This window comes from Hemicordylus capensis, chromosome 3, assembly GCF_027244095.1.
Source record: "Hemicordylus capensis ecotype Gifberg chromosome 3, rHemCap1.1.pri, whole genome shotgun sequence".
NCBI lineage: Eukaryota > Metazoa > Chordata > Lepidosauria > Squamata > Cordylidae > Hemicordylus > Hemicordylus capensis.
Genome location: NC_069659.1, coordinates 320,423,158 through 320,438,331, shown reverse-complemented (window position 1 = coordinate 320,438,331; position 15,174 = coordinate 320,423,158). Strand labels below are relative to the sequence as shown.

At 44.4% G+C, this 15,174-nt stretch overlaps 1 protein-coding gene across 9 annotated transcripts in view; it reads left to right on the top strand.

Annotated features, from left to right (window-relative positions):
- The window catches only part of ERICH6 (glutamate rich 6), a 50,318-nt gene that overhangs the window by 24,261 nt on the left and 10,883 nt on the right, over positions 1 to 15,174 (top strand). For all 9 annotated transcript variants that reach the window (XM_053311215.1, XM_053311218.1, XM_053311219.1 and 6 more), the window contains 6 exons: positions 610 to 648; positions 2,411 to 2,469; positions 2,657 to 2,773; positions 10,929 to 11,027; positions 11,110 to 11,267; positions 12,725 to 12,813. In XM_053311215.1, the coding sequence (XP_053167190.1) occupies positions 610 to 648; positions 2,411 to 2,469; positions 2,657 to 2,773; positions 10,929 to 11,027; positions 11,110 to 11,267; positions 12,725 to 12,813 (561 nt within the window). The remainder of the gene's footprint in view (positions 1 to 609; positions 649 to 2,410; positions 2,470 to 2,656; positions 2,774 to 10,928; positions 11,028 to 11,109; positions 11,268 to 12,724; positions 12,814 to 15,174) is intronic.

The window sequence follows — 15,174 nt, the reverse complement described above, 5'->3', positions numbered from 1 at the left end:
CTACTGCATCCATGTTGCATAAGTCAGGACATCAGCCCATGAGTGGAAAGAGAAAATGACTCAGTGCTGTTCCATGAATTGTTGCATGAATGTTAGCAGAAGACTACTTGCATTGTAGGGCCATGATGTATCAGGAGTTGAGTTACAATGCAAGGAACATGTGAATAAGGAAGATACAGGTGATAGCATATAACTCCAGTGGGCCATAAAAGGGTTTTGAACGAACTTCCCAGTTACATGCACAAAGGAATTCTTCTGGATTTTGGGGCCACTTATCACACAACATTCATTTGCTGAGTTGGAAATAGCCGTTCCATGAGTGGAAGAGTCTTTCCATCAATGCAATGGCATCTTTGGATCCAAGCCATAGCCAATGGCAACTAAACTGAAGCAAGAGTTGTCTGCACTGGTGTTTTGACTCATGTTAACTTTGCTTTTGTCATGGAATTTCATGGAATTGCCAGGTCAGACTGGTGTTCTTGGAGAATTGTGCTCCCCTTCTGTTCTCTTCTTGCAGGACACACCCCACCTACGCCTCTTCTCCTTGAGGAGAAAAAATGAATGTTCATCGTTAGGCCAGGTGTCATATTTATTTTGCTTTCTTTCCAGCTCCGAAGTTCAAAAGGCAAAGGATTCCTCCTGAAAATGGTAAATTGATCCCCCAAACACCAACTTTTCCCCCCCATTTTGAGCATTACCATGATTTCAGGACTTGTGTGTGAATCCACAGAACACTATTAAGAGGGTATTGGGTATGATTTTAACAGGTGTAATCCCTGTCCAGCAGTAGGCTTCTTGGGAGAATTTAAGCAAATTGCTATTTCTCAGACTTAATTCCTGGTCTCAAAATGAGAATATTAAGATCCCACCTTTTCACTGATGATGTGATGACCAGGGAGATAAAAGATGTAAAGCACTTTGCACAGTAAAGCTGGAGACAAATGACATTCCGCCCCCCTCCTCCCCCCAGTGTAAAAGGCAGTTTCAAAGAGGCCAAGATCAATTCCAGGTTTCTGGGTGTTCTTGGCAAACTGCTCTCTGGGCCCCTTCCTACCTGGATGGGTCCCAAGAGAGTCATGCTGCTACCACCAGCATGAAGGCTACAGGCACAGAGACCCGCAGTGGTCTCTTATGAGGTCCCTGGGCCCTCAGCAGTTGCCCAACAATGCCAACCACTGCTGTTGGCCCTAGAGAGGGAATGTTGCTTGTGGAGTATGCAATCCTACTCTTGCCTCTGGTAAACAGGTTGTGTAGGTTTTGTTTCAAAAACCTGCAACACCATTTTAACCAGAGGTGCCAGTGGGATATGTGTAAATCAATAAAAGCTATGCTTCTCTTTAATCCATTTTCAACCCTGTTCTTGCCTTTTCTGGCCTAAGAATTATATTGATGGCAGTGCGGCTTCTTTCCCCTCACACCTCGTCGTTCCAGGATATTCCTCCGTTGCTCTTTGTGCATTTGCAGCCCACCCACCATCCCTTGCCAATATTGCCACAGGAATACTTGCAGGAGGCACTCTAGCCTGCAACAGGAGACCAAGGAACGTACTGAGAAATATTCATTCATTCATTCGATTTCTATACCACCCTTCCAAAAATGGCTCAGGGCGGTTTACACAGAGAAATAACAAACAAGTGAGGTGGATCCCTGTGCCCAAAGGGCTCACAGTCTAAAAGGAAACACAAGATATAGACACCAGCAACAGTCACTGGAGGTACTGTGCTGTGGGTGGATAGAGCCAGTTACTCTCCCCCTGCTAAAAAAAGAGAATCGCCATGTTAGAAGGTGACTCTTTGCCAAGTTAGCAAGGGTTATGCTGGCAAGGTAGACACTTCAGCTTGCCCTCAGCAGTGGCAGGTTGTAGCCCTTACTCACAGGTACAGAACCCATCCTGCAATTTCAAATTTATTTTTCCATTTACACATTTATTTCTGTGCCATTTCCTGTTGAAAATGCTCCCAAAGTGGCTGTCTAACCTTGAAAGTCCCTTTTGCTATAATGGCATTTTAGCCTCAGGTGTGGTGGTGGTGGTGGGGATGATATTCAGTAGGAAAATGGTGCAAAAGTTAAAGGTTAAATTTCTCCTACTTCCATGCTGCAGTCCCATTCTGACTTGGGGCCCTGAGCAGCTGTTACTTTAGAGCAGGGCTACTCAACTTCAGCCTGCCAGCTGCTTTTGGACTACAGCTGCAGCCACAATGGCCAGTAGTCAGGGATGATGGGAGTTGTAAGCCATGAGGGCCGAAGTTGAGTAGCCCTGCTTTAGAGTAAAGACAAACCTTTAATTAGACAATGATGCATTTAATGTCATATCTAGTTTGGCCCTAAGTGACATTTGGACATGTACTAAGATTCAGATTAAAAAGCAATAATATACTGATATCCTAACGTTCTCATTGTTGATGTTTAGATATCTATGCTGTCCTGTCCCAAGACCTCAGCAGTTTAGAGATTTTGTGCGACATGGAGGTATTGATCGCTTGTGGTCTCTACACGTATTGTTTACATATATTCTCATCTAGTTCCCGCCTCTGTCCCAACCCCTGCCCCTTGCAACCAATCCATAACTGGAGTGACCCAATGGGGATACTCTGGGTAAAATAGCTGAACTGGAATGGTCTCTTACTGTGCATTATCTCCCCTTTAAAAAAAAAAGTTTAAAGAAGACTTCTTAAAGCTGTTTCAAGAATCGCTGCACACCCTTTCCAGTGTTGGGCCACCAACTATTCTAGCATACAGACGGGAATCCTCAAGAAAAGACTTGGAGATAGCGGTGAGGCTCTTTTCATTCAGTGTCTATATAACTCAGGGTGTGTGGATAAAATAATGTGTCATGATATATCTATTGTATCTTGCAGACCCCAATGATCTTTGTTTTTATTTGTCTTCATGGTTTGTTCTGTAATAATGAGGTAGTTCTTCCTTTCCTAAAGCCCTTTGGGTAGGTGCGATCTCCTTGCTGCTTCTAATTCTGATCTGCTAGATGGTTGATTCCATGGGCTGGTTGATCATTTGCTCATTACAGCAGGTGTTTTTAACCTCAGGTCCCAAGATGTTGTTGGACTACAACTCCCATCATCCTCAGCCACAATGTCTTGGTTTTCTAATATCCAATCAAAGTAAATGATTTTTTGAACATAATCGTTTCTTTGCTGGTATCCTTCCTTCAGAGATTTAAGAGTTTGGCCGGCCTTTCCCCCACACTATTGGTCCTTCACTCAAGTTCCCAGCTTCCCATGGGTGTTTTCCTTGAAATAAAAGAATCAAGAAAAAGTATCACACAATAATGCATAATGTGTAGTATGAGGCTTACTGTATGTTTTCTGGAAAAGCATATGGTGTGGCCTTTCTAGAAATTTACCAGGCTAGCAAGTTGGAATGTCCCCCCATGTCAAAAACTCCCCGCTTGTAGAAAGCTAGCGAGGCTTTTAACACGGGTGTGCAAAACCGAGCTAAGGAAGCCCAGTCTGGTTTTGCACACACATGTGAACCTACACAGTGGCAAACCCTCCTATTTCTTCATCCTTTAAAATGAGGTTAAGGGATTGAGCGCTCCCTTAGCCTTTTTTTGCTCATGTGTCAGCTGCAGCTGCTTGCAGACGCGGCTGGCATACTCGGGGAGGGGAGGGGAGATTCCCATAATGCTCCGGGGGTGTGTGTGTAACATGTGGTGGCACATCCCAGTACAAATGTCTGCAGGGAAGGTAGGTTTAACCCTCCTTCCCTTCAGCCTGCCTGAGAGGCCTTCTCACGGATTGTGAGAAGAGGCCCATCAGGTAAGGAAGAAGATTTGCACTGTAGCCTTTTCCCAGTTTTCATGCTATTTTTAAGGTATAGATTGCCTTCAATAAGCAACATAAGAAGTCTAGAAGAATGCCTCAGATAAAATAAACTGGGGGAAGTGTGGAGGAGTTGCAGCTATTTAGTGTCCAGAAGCAAATTTACTCCAGGAACATATAGGGAAGAATCTTGCCTGCACTGCTACCTCTCAAGCTTTCCAGAAGCCAGATGGCTCTAAGATCCCTAATGGAAGAGCAAATTGGATCATTTATAGTTACCTGTAATCCTTTTAGAAAGTAAAAGGAAAACAAGACTCTTGTCTTCAAGCTGTCAGTGATGCTAACCGAGATGAACAAGACTGGGTTGGTAAGAGAGACCGGCAAAGACTATGGACAGATTTAGTGGTCCTGTTGCACAGCCATGTAACATCAAGCATTCCAGTAAAAAAAATAGGACTACAGGTAGGATGCAAAGATCATTCCAAGAACTTGAGGGATTTGAAGGATTTGAAGAAATCAACTCTACTGACTTGGAAAAATTAGGTTAGTGGACTGGGAAAAGACACCTGTTCCTTGGATGCTTCAATTGCCCTGCACCCTCAGAATTTTTCTCGCCAGATTGTATGTTTTATATTAATGACCATACTCTCTTCTTTGAAGCCAAAGTTGGTTTCTTTAAAATATGTCTAGGGATTTTGAAGACAAAGCCTGTGTGTGAAAACACACCTTGGGGTTATTCTCACTATCAGCAAAAATCAGGCTAGCTTCCGCTAGCCCGATTTTTGCTGATCGTGAGAACCACCGGGCTCGGCTGCGAGCCCGGTGGTTCTAGAGTGGGTAACCCGCTCAAGTACCCCTCTCCTTAGCCCGGGTTTGCGGAGTGAGCACTCCGCAAACTCGGGCAATCTGATCGTGAGTAGCTGCGGCGTGGCTCCGCGCCATGGCTACTTTCGAGTAGACCCCCAGAGGGGAGGCGAAAAGCCACCTCCCGGCTCTGGGGGTCCCCCCTCCCCCAGGGTCTCCCTCCCTGCACTCATGCAGGGATTACTGGGGCTTCCAGGGACCACATGGCCTCCAAGCTCCCCATACCCCGCCGGCTCCGTCACGGAGCCGGCAATCGTGTGGGTGGCTGATCCAGCTGCCCAGGGCTCCCTCCCCACTCGTGTGCAGGGAGAGCGGGCTTAGCCTGCTCTCCCTCGCACCCTGCTGATCCGGGTCTCACTGATCATGAGACCCAGTCCCTTGATTTCTCATGTTTTTAACTGAAATTAACTTTAAAACTGTTTTTTTTAATTCTGTGAAATTGTTTTAATTTTTTAATCTGTGAAATAGTTTTGTTTTTACTCTGTTTTCTGTTTGTTGTTTTAAATTGTGTACATACCAGGCGGTATATAAATATGATAGACAGATAAATAAAAACCTCTCTTCCTCCCTCCTGTTTTTGGAAAATCAAGTTTGGAAGATCCCTGTTCATGAGTGAAAATGCTCCATGTGCATTCTGGTGAAAATCCACTGCAAGCTACCAGGGTCAGCCTTGGGGGTGGGTGAGCTAGGCGGTTGCCCAGGGCACCTACCTGAAGGGGTGCCAAGCTGAGCTTGATGGCTTGCTGTCTGTTTAGTGTATTATCTGTAGTGGGCGAGGGAGGAAGAGGGAGGGAGACTGAAGGAGGAGGCTTGGGAGACTTCAGTGGGATCCCAGCACTGGAGCAGGAGGGCACTGGCACCAAAGCAGCAAGTTACTGAGAGGTAGCTCTGGGCCCTTTTCATGGGCATTACTGGGAAAGCCTGGGAAAAAGCAGGAGGGCCTTTTATACTACTAGGTTTTGCAGTCAGCACAGGGCACACTATTTGGCAACTCTGATAAACTAACCCAAGGTTGGGCACTGAAGGCACCTCTTGCCCATGGATGCTGTTTCTCCTAGGGCTGGCCCTGCAAACAAACATTTTGCTAATATCAGGTGGATACATACCCAATATTATTGGAAAGATAAGAATCTGCCAGAGCTGTATTTGCTGATGTTGAGTGCAATCCCCTCCCTTATGTCTCTTCCTCTTGATGTGAAATTTGGTGAAAAGAAGAACAATATTCTGAAATATGGAAGGCGTGTTTGCCTCTTATAAAATCACCAAATTTCTTATTTTCCCTCATTGCTACCAACAGGTGGTCTATAATTGTGTCACATCTAATCTACCTGACTTGTCTGAAAAATAACTGGAATTTAGGAATATCATTACCTATAAGTAAGGAAGAGTTACTTTGTACTGCATAAACATCTGATTGATTACCTAAAGTACTATATGTTCTACCGGTGCTTTAATGTGTACAGTACCTTTCTGCCTAATTATATGTACAGGTTTGTATTGAATTCTTAAGCAATACTGAAGATGTCTGCCAGCTCTCCTTCTTCTGGGACACACAGTTCTGTCTGATTTCATTTGGGAGCTGGATATCACAACTTGGCTATTGTGTGTAGAATTCTGGACTGCTGAACATGCTTGTATTTTGGGCAGGGAGGTGTTCTGTGGAATAAACATTTAGTGCAGGATCCAGCCAATGTAAACACTTCTAAGGCTACTCCACTCCTAAACATACTGACTAGAGAGTAAGCCCCATTGAACGGTCGGACATATTTTCGAATAACGTGCACAGTATTGTGCTGTATGTCTCACGGATTTCCATGTGTGTATGAGAGAGAGCTAAGCATGTATTTAAGGCTCCTATTGAAATCCATTGGACTTTAGAAGTTCTTATCTTTGGCACTGGATTGTGCACCAATATAGCTGAATACCAAAAAGGTGAATCTAGGTTATAGCCAGAATAAATAAACAAATAAATAAAATAACTCACAGAAAGTAGCTTGCTTATTCAGTTTTGTTGTGATGCTATAAATCCCCCTTTTAATATAAAATTCCTGTATTTATTTTCCTCAGTTAAGTGGTAGAGAGTATCAAGTAGCCATAAAATATCTAGCACTGCAGGGACAAAGTTAAGTGTTTCTTACACAAGAGGTATCAGAGGTTAGCTAGGTCAGATGCTGGCCAAGGGTCCAGAGGACCCGCCCAGTTGGGCCAATCCTAATGTCCCCAGTCCTGGTGGTAGCAGTAGTGTCAGCTGAGGGACTCGCACCATCACTGCTTTGCCCAGCACCATACCCACATATGCAAATGGGAGCATCCCCCAGAAGCCTCTGTCATCATGAGGCCTCCGAGGGACATTCCCATTGGCCGTGGGGAGTGTGGGAAAAGGAGGAGCTGATGTCTTGTCCTCCATTGGCTAATGGGCTTCATCCCAAAGAACCTGGCATGACACAGAGGCCTTTAGGAGCAGATTTATTGGCCAGTGGGGAGGGTGGGAGAAGGGAACTACCGCTGGGAAGGGGCACAGTGGAGGTAGTGACAGCTCCCACCCAACATCCCTTAACAAGAAGCCCCAACCAGGAGGGAGATATAAAGTGTGCCGTCGAGTCGGTGTCAACTCCTGGCAATCCACAGAGCCCTGTGGTTGTCTGTGGTAGAATACAGGAGGGGTTTACCATTGCCATCTCCCGCGCAGTATGAGATGATGCCTTTCAGCATCTTCCTATATTGCTGCTTCCCGATATAGGTGTCTCCCATGGTCTGGGAAACATACCAGCAGGGATTTGAACCAGCAACCTCTGGCTTGCTAATCAAGTCATTTCCTCACTGCGCCACTAGGTGGCTTCAGGGAGATACACAAGTCAAAAATAAGCAAAAACTGGGGAGAAAGGCTCTAGTTAGCATGATTGGGGCTATGACTATAAATGGTTGCCATTGGGCTTACTTCTAAGCAGATAGTCTTAGGACCGCATTGACATTTTCTGCTAAATACAATTTGTTTCTAATGTGCATTGCTGTGTTAACAATATCAAGAAGCTTGCTATGTCTTTAAGACAATGAGCAACTGTTTGTGAAGTACCAAGGTGAGCCAGTGTGTGTGCTTTTCCTTCAGAAACTATTCTACAGACAAGCAACCAGCAAGAAAACAGTATTTCTCTCTCTCTGCCCATGTGGCCATCTCTAGCTAGCCCTTCAGCCTCACCATATCTTTACCAGTCCTCCATCTTCCTTTTTGTTGGAAATTCTCTGTGGTGAGAGAATCCCTTTCTCATTATAGCAGAGTGCACAGAGGCACAACACAGCGGAATTTAGTTAGGCATGCGTGTATGCTGAGAGTAAAGTAGCTTGGAGCCAATTCATAGTTTCAAATCAATATATAAGGCATTTATTAAAGAACTCCATTCTAGATAGGAAAGTGAGGAGTTAGGATCTCTAATCTACCTATCTAGCTGGATGCAAATGGATTCTGCATCTTCTCTGCACACATGGTGCAGGGAGAGGCTTGCCATGTTGCAAGGTAGAAGGGCAGGTAGGGAAGAGAGAGAGAGAGGAAGGAAGTTAATCCCTGAGATTAGCAATTTCAAAGGGATAGTATCAGAGCAGTGGAGAAGGGATGACCAGTGTCTTGACCCTCTAGCCCTCTGACTTACTAGTCTGTCCTCCACTGTCTGAGACAAGAGACAGCGCAAAGTCCTTTAACTTCCAACACTTTTATGTGCAGTGAGGGTTTCCTCTCTCCTTGCAGCTGTGCAGTGCATAATAAGCAAATGCAGTGCAGAGCTTTGTCACTTGAGCTTTTAGATCAGTAATGCCAATCCCAGCAACCTTAACATTGCCCCCTGCTGATCATTCACCTTGGCAGAGTATTGAACTGCTGCTACTTTCCTTAACAAAGCCAAGTGGTAGCTCATTTTGTTGCATCATTTAAAATTCATGGTAACTTAAGGGGGGGGGGCATATCTGCATACTTGCTGTGAACTTTAGCATGTCTTTTTGGACAATTTATGTCCAGGTAGATAAAACCGTAGCACCATTATGCTTGGTGAAATAATCCTAAAGCAGGCCTGGTGACAACTTGCTCTTTGCTTTCCCTCTCATGCCTCTCTGAAGAAAAAGGCGGTGAGGAGGGCAGAGACCCATCTTCACTTTTTTGTTCAAGGGCCCACTATAAGCTTGGTACACCTCTCTCTGGGGCCCTTCCAATCTATCTGTGTCGTTTAATTCACTTGGACAAAAGTGAATGGTGTCAAATCAATTGTTTGGCTTTGTTTTCTCTTCTTATACTCACAGGCCCCTGCTAACAGAACAAAAAGGATGCCTCTTAATGTGGTGATGCTCTTATTTAGCAGGGGGAGAGCAACTGGCCCTATCCAACCCACCACAGCATCCCTCCAGTGGCTGTTGCTGGTTTCCTTGTACTTCTTTTTAGAGTGAGCCCTTTTGGAACCATCCTTTTGGAACCATTTTTGGAATTAATTGGAACCATCTTGTTCCAATTAATTAATTAATTAATTAATTAAAAACTATTTAAATTTAAATAAATAACATTGTTTGTTTGTTTGTTTGTTTATATCTATGTAAACCGCTTTGGGAACTTTTGTTGAAAGCGGTATATAAATATCCGTTGTAATTTATATTTTTCTGTGTAAGCTGCTTTGAGAATTTTTGCTGAAACTTTTGCTTGGTATATAAATATTTGTGGTGATAGTAGATTGACTTGTGACTGGGCTCAGATGTTATGCAACACGTCAAGTCACATGTTACAGTTATTCCCTGCAGTTGTCTGTTTGGCTGAATATGTGATGTATTAGGTTGCACCTTGGAGGGTGCGCCTTGATCCAGCCCAACTTTTGGATGGTCAGGTGGTGGCAATGGCTTGGAGTGTTTTCTTTGGTGTGCCGACTGTGTCCTTCCCTAGAGAAGTCGGACCCAGCCAGAGTCATTCATATTTTAGTGACTTCCAGTCTTGACCATTGTAACATGCTCTACATAGGACTGCCTTTGAAAAGTGTTTAGAAACTTCCAGCTGGTGCAGAATGCTGGGTGGTTTGGGCTTGGAGGTGTATCACTTCAGACTTTATGGTCTGCACTGATTGCCTATTTGTTTCCGGGCCCAATTCAAGATGCTGGCTCTTGAGAGCCCTAAATAGTTTGGGATTTGTGTACTGTAAGAACCCTTTACTCCTGTATTTACACCAACATGCATTCTGTTTAACATCTGAGGCCCTGCGCTGCACACACACACACCACTGAATAAGGTCTGGCAGGCATTGACTAGGAGCAGGGTCTTTTCAGTGGTGGTACCAGCCTTATAGAATGCCCTTGCCAGGGGAGCCTGCCAGGCTCTGACCTTCTGCTCCTTTAGGTACCAAGTCAAAATCTTTTAAAAAGGCCTTTGTGCCTGTCTGATTTGGGGTTTTAGTGTCCTGTGGAGATGCTATTCTGCCGTGGTTTTTTGCTGAGATTTCCCGTTGATTCTGTAATTTTGATTTGGGTTTAAGTTTTGGTTTTATATTTTTAAAGTTTTATTCTCATAGGCCGCCTCTATTCTCATAAGCCAGCTGATATAATGCTCATAAATGTACATGCTGATGTGAAAGAAGACTGACTATGCTGAAGTCATAGATTTAGAAGTGCATATTTTATCATTTATTTATTTGTTTGTTTGTTTGTTTGATTGATTTCTATACTACCCTTCCAAAAATGGCTCAGGGTGGTTTAAACAGAGAAATAATACATAAATAAGATGGATCCCTGTCCCCAAAGGGCACACAATCTAAAAAGAAACACAAGACAGACAGCAGCAACAGTTACTGGAGGTACTGTGTTGGGGGCGGATAGGGCTAATTACTCCCCCCCCCAAATAAAGAGGACCACCACGTTAAAAGATACCTCTTAGATTGCCAAGTTAGCAGGGGTATATCTCACTTCCTCCAAACCTTGAGGCAACTTACAAAATTGAGAGAGACGATCTTATACAAAATCAATTGCAAATGCGCAAATACAATTTTTAAAGCCAACAGAAATAAAATAGCAGCAAGATTAAAAAGAATAAAACAATCACTATTCTCCATAAGCCAGTCTAAAAAGGTAGCCTTTGCATTCCTGTCCCCAACCCCCGCCAAAAATCCCCCTGAACTTTGACCTGTTTAAGCATATTGGGTAGGACAAGGAGATTTTTCAACTTTGCCATTCAAGAATTAGGAAAATGCATAAGAATAAGTAGATGGCTTTTTTCCTGCATGATGATTACGCATATTTTCAAAACTCTGCCCCATTCCTTCTTTGCAGATCGAACGGGACTATCAAGCGACTTGCCAGTACTGTGGCAGCCCACTGCGAGACATTCCTTCATTTGAAAGCCTAGAGGAATTAGCAGACTATGGACCTGTAAGTAATTCTCACACAGTTGTAACGACACAAAGCCAAGGGCTACCATATCCTCGGGTAACAGCAGGACTGTGCTTTCCAGCTTTTCTGTTGCCAGCACTGCAGAGATCTGCATGAGTTCCTTGTGAATGAAAGAAGGCGCTATGCAAAGCAAGACTTGGAGCAGATTGCTATTGCCCCTCATAAGGCACACGGAAGCAAGGCTGAGAGGGAACAAGCCAAGGAAAAAGCCCGCCAGAGGTACTGCAGGCTGGTTCATCATCGGCATTTGCTTGCTAAATTATTATCGGGAACACATGCGTAACTTTGGGGCAAGCCAGCAGCAATACAAAACAGAACTTGAAGCTGCTAAAAGGAAAGAGGTTCAAGCGAGTGGGGGGTGGGGAGCTTTGAAATTCGTAATAAATCAAAAAGGATATCACAGAACTGGAAAAGGTGATGATTGGGGGCCTAGAGCACCTTCCTTACAAGGTAAGACTAAAACATTTGGGGCTTTTTAGTTTTAAAAAAGGCAAGGGGAGACATGATAGAGGTGTATAAAATTATGCCTTGTGTGGAGAGAATAGATAGGGAGAAGTTCTTCTTCCTCTCTCACAACACTAAAAACACGGGTCATCCCATGAAACTGATTGCCAGGAAACTTATGACACATAACCTATGGAATTATCTGCCGTGGGATGTGGTGATGGCTTCCAGCTGGGGAGGCTTTAAAAGGGGTTTAAACAAATTCATGGAGGACAAGCCTATCAGTAGCTATTAGTCTTGATGGCTCTAGGCTGCCTCCAGACTAGGCACTTTCCGGACTAGTTGCTCAAGAGCAGCAAAATGCCTCCATTCAGGAAAGTCGCATTAAAAACGTAAACAGCAGGGAGAGCAGCAACTAACGACCCCGAAAAAAGCCAGCAACTTCCTTATGCCGGATATATGACGTCCTAGCTCTATATTGCAGTGATTAAATTCGAGACAAGGCATTAGCAATGCAAACAGCACCCTGCTCTCTGCGTAGGGACTGTAGTGTCACAATGCAGGAAGTGTGAAAGCACACTGCTGAGATCCTATGTGACCCAGCTGCAGGGTCTAATCTGGAAAGCACCCAAGTTCAGAGGCGGGATGCCTCTGAATACCAGTTGCAGGGGCTCAGTATCAGGAGACGGGGCATGCCTTCATCTCTTGCCTGTGAGTTTCCCAGAGGCATCTGGTGGGCCACTGTGTGAAACAGGATGCAGGCTTTGGCATGATCCATCCAGGCTCTTCTTATGTTCTTATGAGCTTTCCAACTTCCAATTCGGAAGCTCTGGCCCAATTCCATAGTGCCTAGCTAAATGTTGCATGCAAATACATTTAGCCAAACTTTGATGGTTGCTTATGTTACTGGAAATTCACTTTGGGAGGGAGCAGTCTGTAGTGGAAAAGCAGCTTGAGCATATGGTCATTGGTCCATATAGCTCAGTATTGTCTACACTGACTGCCACAGCCCTCCAGAGTTTCAAGACGACAGGAGTCGCTCCAGGAGATGCCAGGAATTAAAGTGGGGGCCTTTTTCTTGTAAAGCATGGCACCACTGAGCGACAGCCTCATCCCCATCTTTTCTGTAACTAGCTAAAGTTGCAGCTACTTCTGCTATCTCTCCAAAAGCATCAAACTTGAGCAGAAGCAGGAAATGCAGAGTTCATGCCATGTCTATTTTTTTGTTTCAGAATGCGAGAGAGACAAATGGCAAGACAGTTTGCCTATGCAGCAACAGAGCAAGAAAAGGAAACTGTTCCAGTCCATAGCATGATTGAATGTGAGTAGAATCAGTCTATGGTGACAGTGGACCATTCATCTTAGTGTGTACACCATTGAGAATAGCTCTTACATGGCAGAAGCTGAAACATAACAAGCTTTTGACCAAGTTCCCCACCAAAGGCTCTTAAGTAAACTTAGCAGTCATGGCATAAGAAAGCAGGTTCATGTGTGGATTGGTTACTGGTTAAAGGACAGGAAACAGAGCGTAGGAATTAATGGACATTTTTCGCAATTGAGGGAAGTAGGACACGGGGTCCCCAAGAATCTGTACTGGGACCAGTATTCTTTAGCTTGTTCATAAATGATCTAGAAGTTGGGGTAAGCAGTGAGGTGGCCAAATTTGCAGATGACACTAAACTATTTAGGATAGTGAAGTGAAATCCAAAACAGATTGTGAGGAGCTCCAAAAGGATCTCTACAAACTGGGTAAGCAGGCAACAAAATGGCAAATGTGGTTCAATGTCAGTAAGTGTAAAGTGGCACACATAGGGGCAGAAAACCCCAACTTTACATATCCACTGATGGGATCTGAGTTGTCAGTGACTGAGCAGGAGAGGGATCTTGGGGTTGTGGTGGACAGCTTGATGAAAGTGTTGACTTAGTGTGCAGGAGCTGTGAAAAAGGCAAATTCCAGGTTAGGGATCATTAGGAAGGGAACTGAAAATAAAACTGCTATTATTATAATGCCTTTATACTGATCATATGGTGGAGTACTGTATACGGTTCTGGTCACCGTATCTCAAAAAGGACATTGTAGAACTGGAAAAGATGCAGAAGAGGGCAACTAAGATGATCAGAGGCCTAGAGCACCTTTCTTATGAAGCAAGGCTACAACAACTGGGGATTTTTAGTTTAGACAAAGGTGACTAAGGGGAGACATGATAGAAGTCTATAGATTTATGTATAGTGTGGAGAGAAAGAGATTTCTCTCCCTCTCTCACAACATTAGAACCAGGAGTCATCCCATGAAACTGATTGCCAGGAAATTTAGGACTGACAAAAGGAGTATTTTTTCACATAGTGCATAATTAAACTGTGTAATTCTCTGCTACGGGATGTGGTGATGGCCACCAGCTTGGATGGTTTTAAAAGGGGCTTAAACAAATTCATGGAGAACAGGTCTATCAATGGATACTAGTCTGTTGGCTATAGGCCACCTCCAGCCTCAGAGGCAAGATGCCTCTGAACACCAGTTGAAGGGGAGCAACAGCAGGAAAGAGGGTATGCTTTCACCTCTTGCCTGTGGGCTTCTCAGAGGCATCTGGTGGGCCACTATGTGAAAGAGGCTACAGGACTAGATGGGCCTTGGGCCTGATCCAGCAGGGTTCTTATGTCTCAGAGGGCTCTGGACAAATTGGGATTCAGTGTTCCAGTTTTGTATATGTATGTATAAGAGAATGCAAGAACATGGCTGCTCTGGTGAGGCGAGGGGTCTTTTCCTGCTCCCTCTGCTTGGCCTCTTTCAAATATCTCACAGCCCACCACATGGCAGCTCTTTTGCCATAATGTAACAGGGAAGCTGTGGTCATGTTCCCAGAAGCAGCCCAAGGTACTGCAGTGCCTGAGGGGAGGCACAAAATGTTGCCCCGCCCCACACTACTGATGTAGGCCAGCCGCCTTTCAAAAGCAACCCGTTGAAAGAGGTGCAGGGGAGTGGGAGAAGGCAGCCTCTCTCTCTTGGTGCTTCTTGCAAGCTTTGCTTGGAAGGTGAGGGGATGTGCTCCTTTCAAAGTTTATAAGGGTCAAATTGGGTCCAAAGACCTGCTGTGGTGGTGACAGTGCAGGGCATCTCACTGCCCTGTTGGCTCCCCAGTAATTTGTGGCCTGAAGTGACTGCTCCACCTTGCCTAATGCAAGGGCTGTCTCTTTCATGAGACAGTAACATTCAAGAATGGTATCCAGCTTTAAGTGAGGGGAAAAGTTACCCTGTAACACATCAAATTTTAGCCACTAGATCATTAGCAAGAGCAGAAAAGGTTTTTTAATTCGATATTTCTTGATGGCTGCCACTCCATGCTTGTGGGCATGCACACGAAGCAAACCCACATGGGTCACATGGTGCTTCTGTCCACCTACTGTACGACTGTTGTCCAGAAACCAGCATACAAGAGATCATGTGGGTGTGAGGTGCTGTTTATGGGCTGGGAAATGGCATCAGATCGGTGCAGCAACTACACAGTACTAACTTGCTTGCTTGCGTGCTCGCTTATGTATGTATATATTGTTAAATTTATATACTGCCTTTCAGTAAAACAATCCCAAGGCGGTTTACAGCAAAATTTAAAAACAAGATTGTAAAAAAGACACAATTAAAATATTAAGCTAAAAATATAAAACAAATCTGATTAAAAATTTAAAA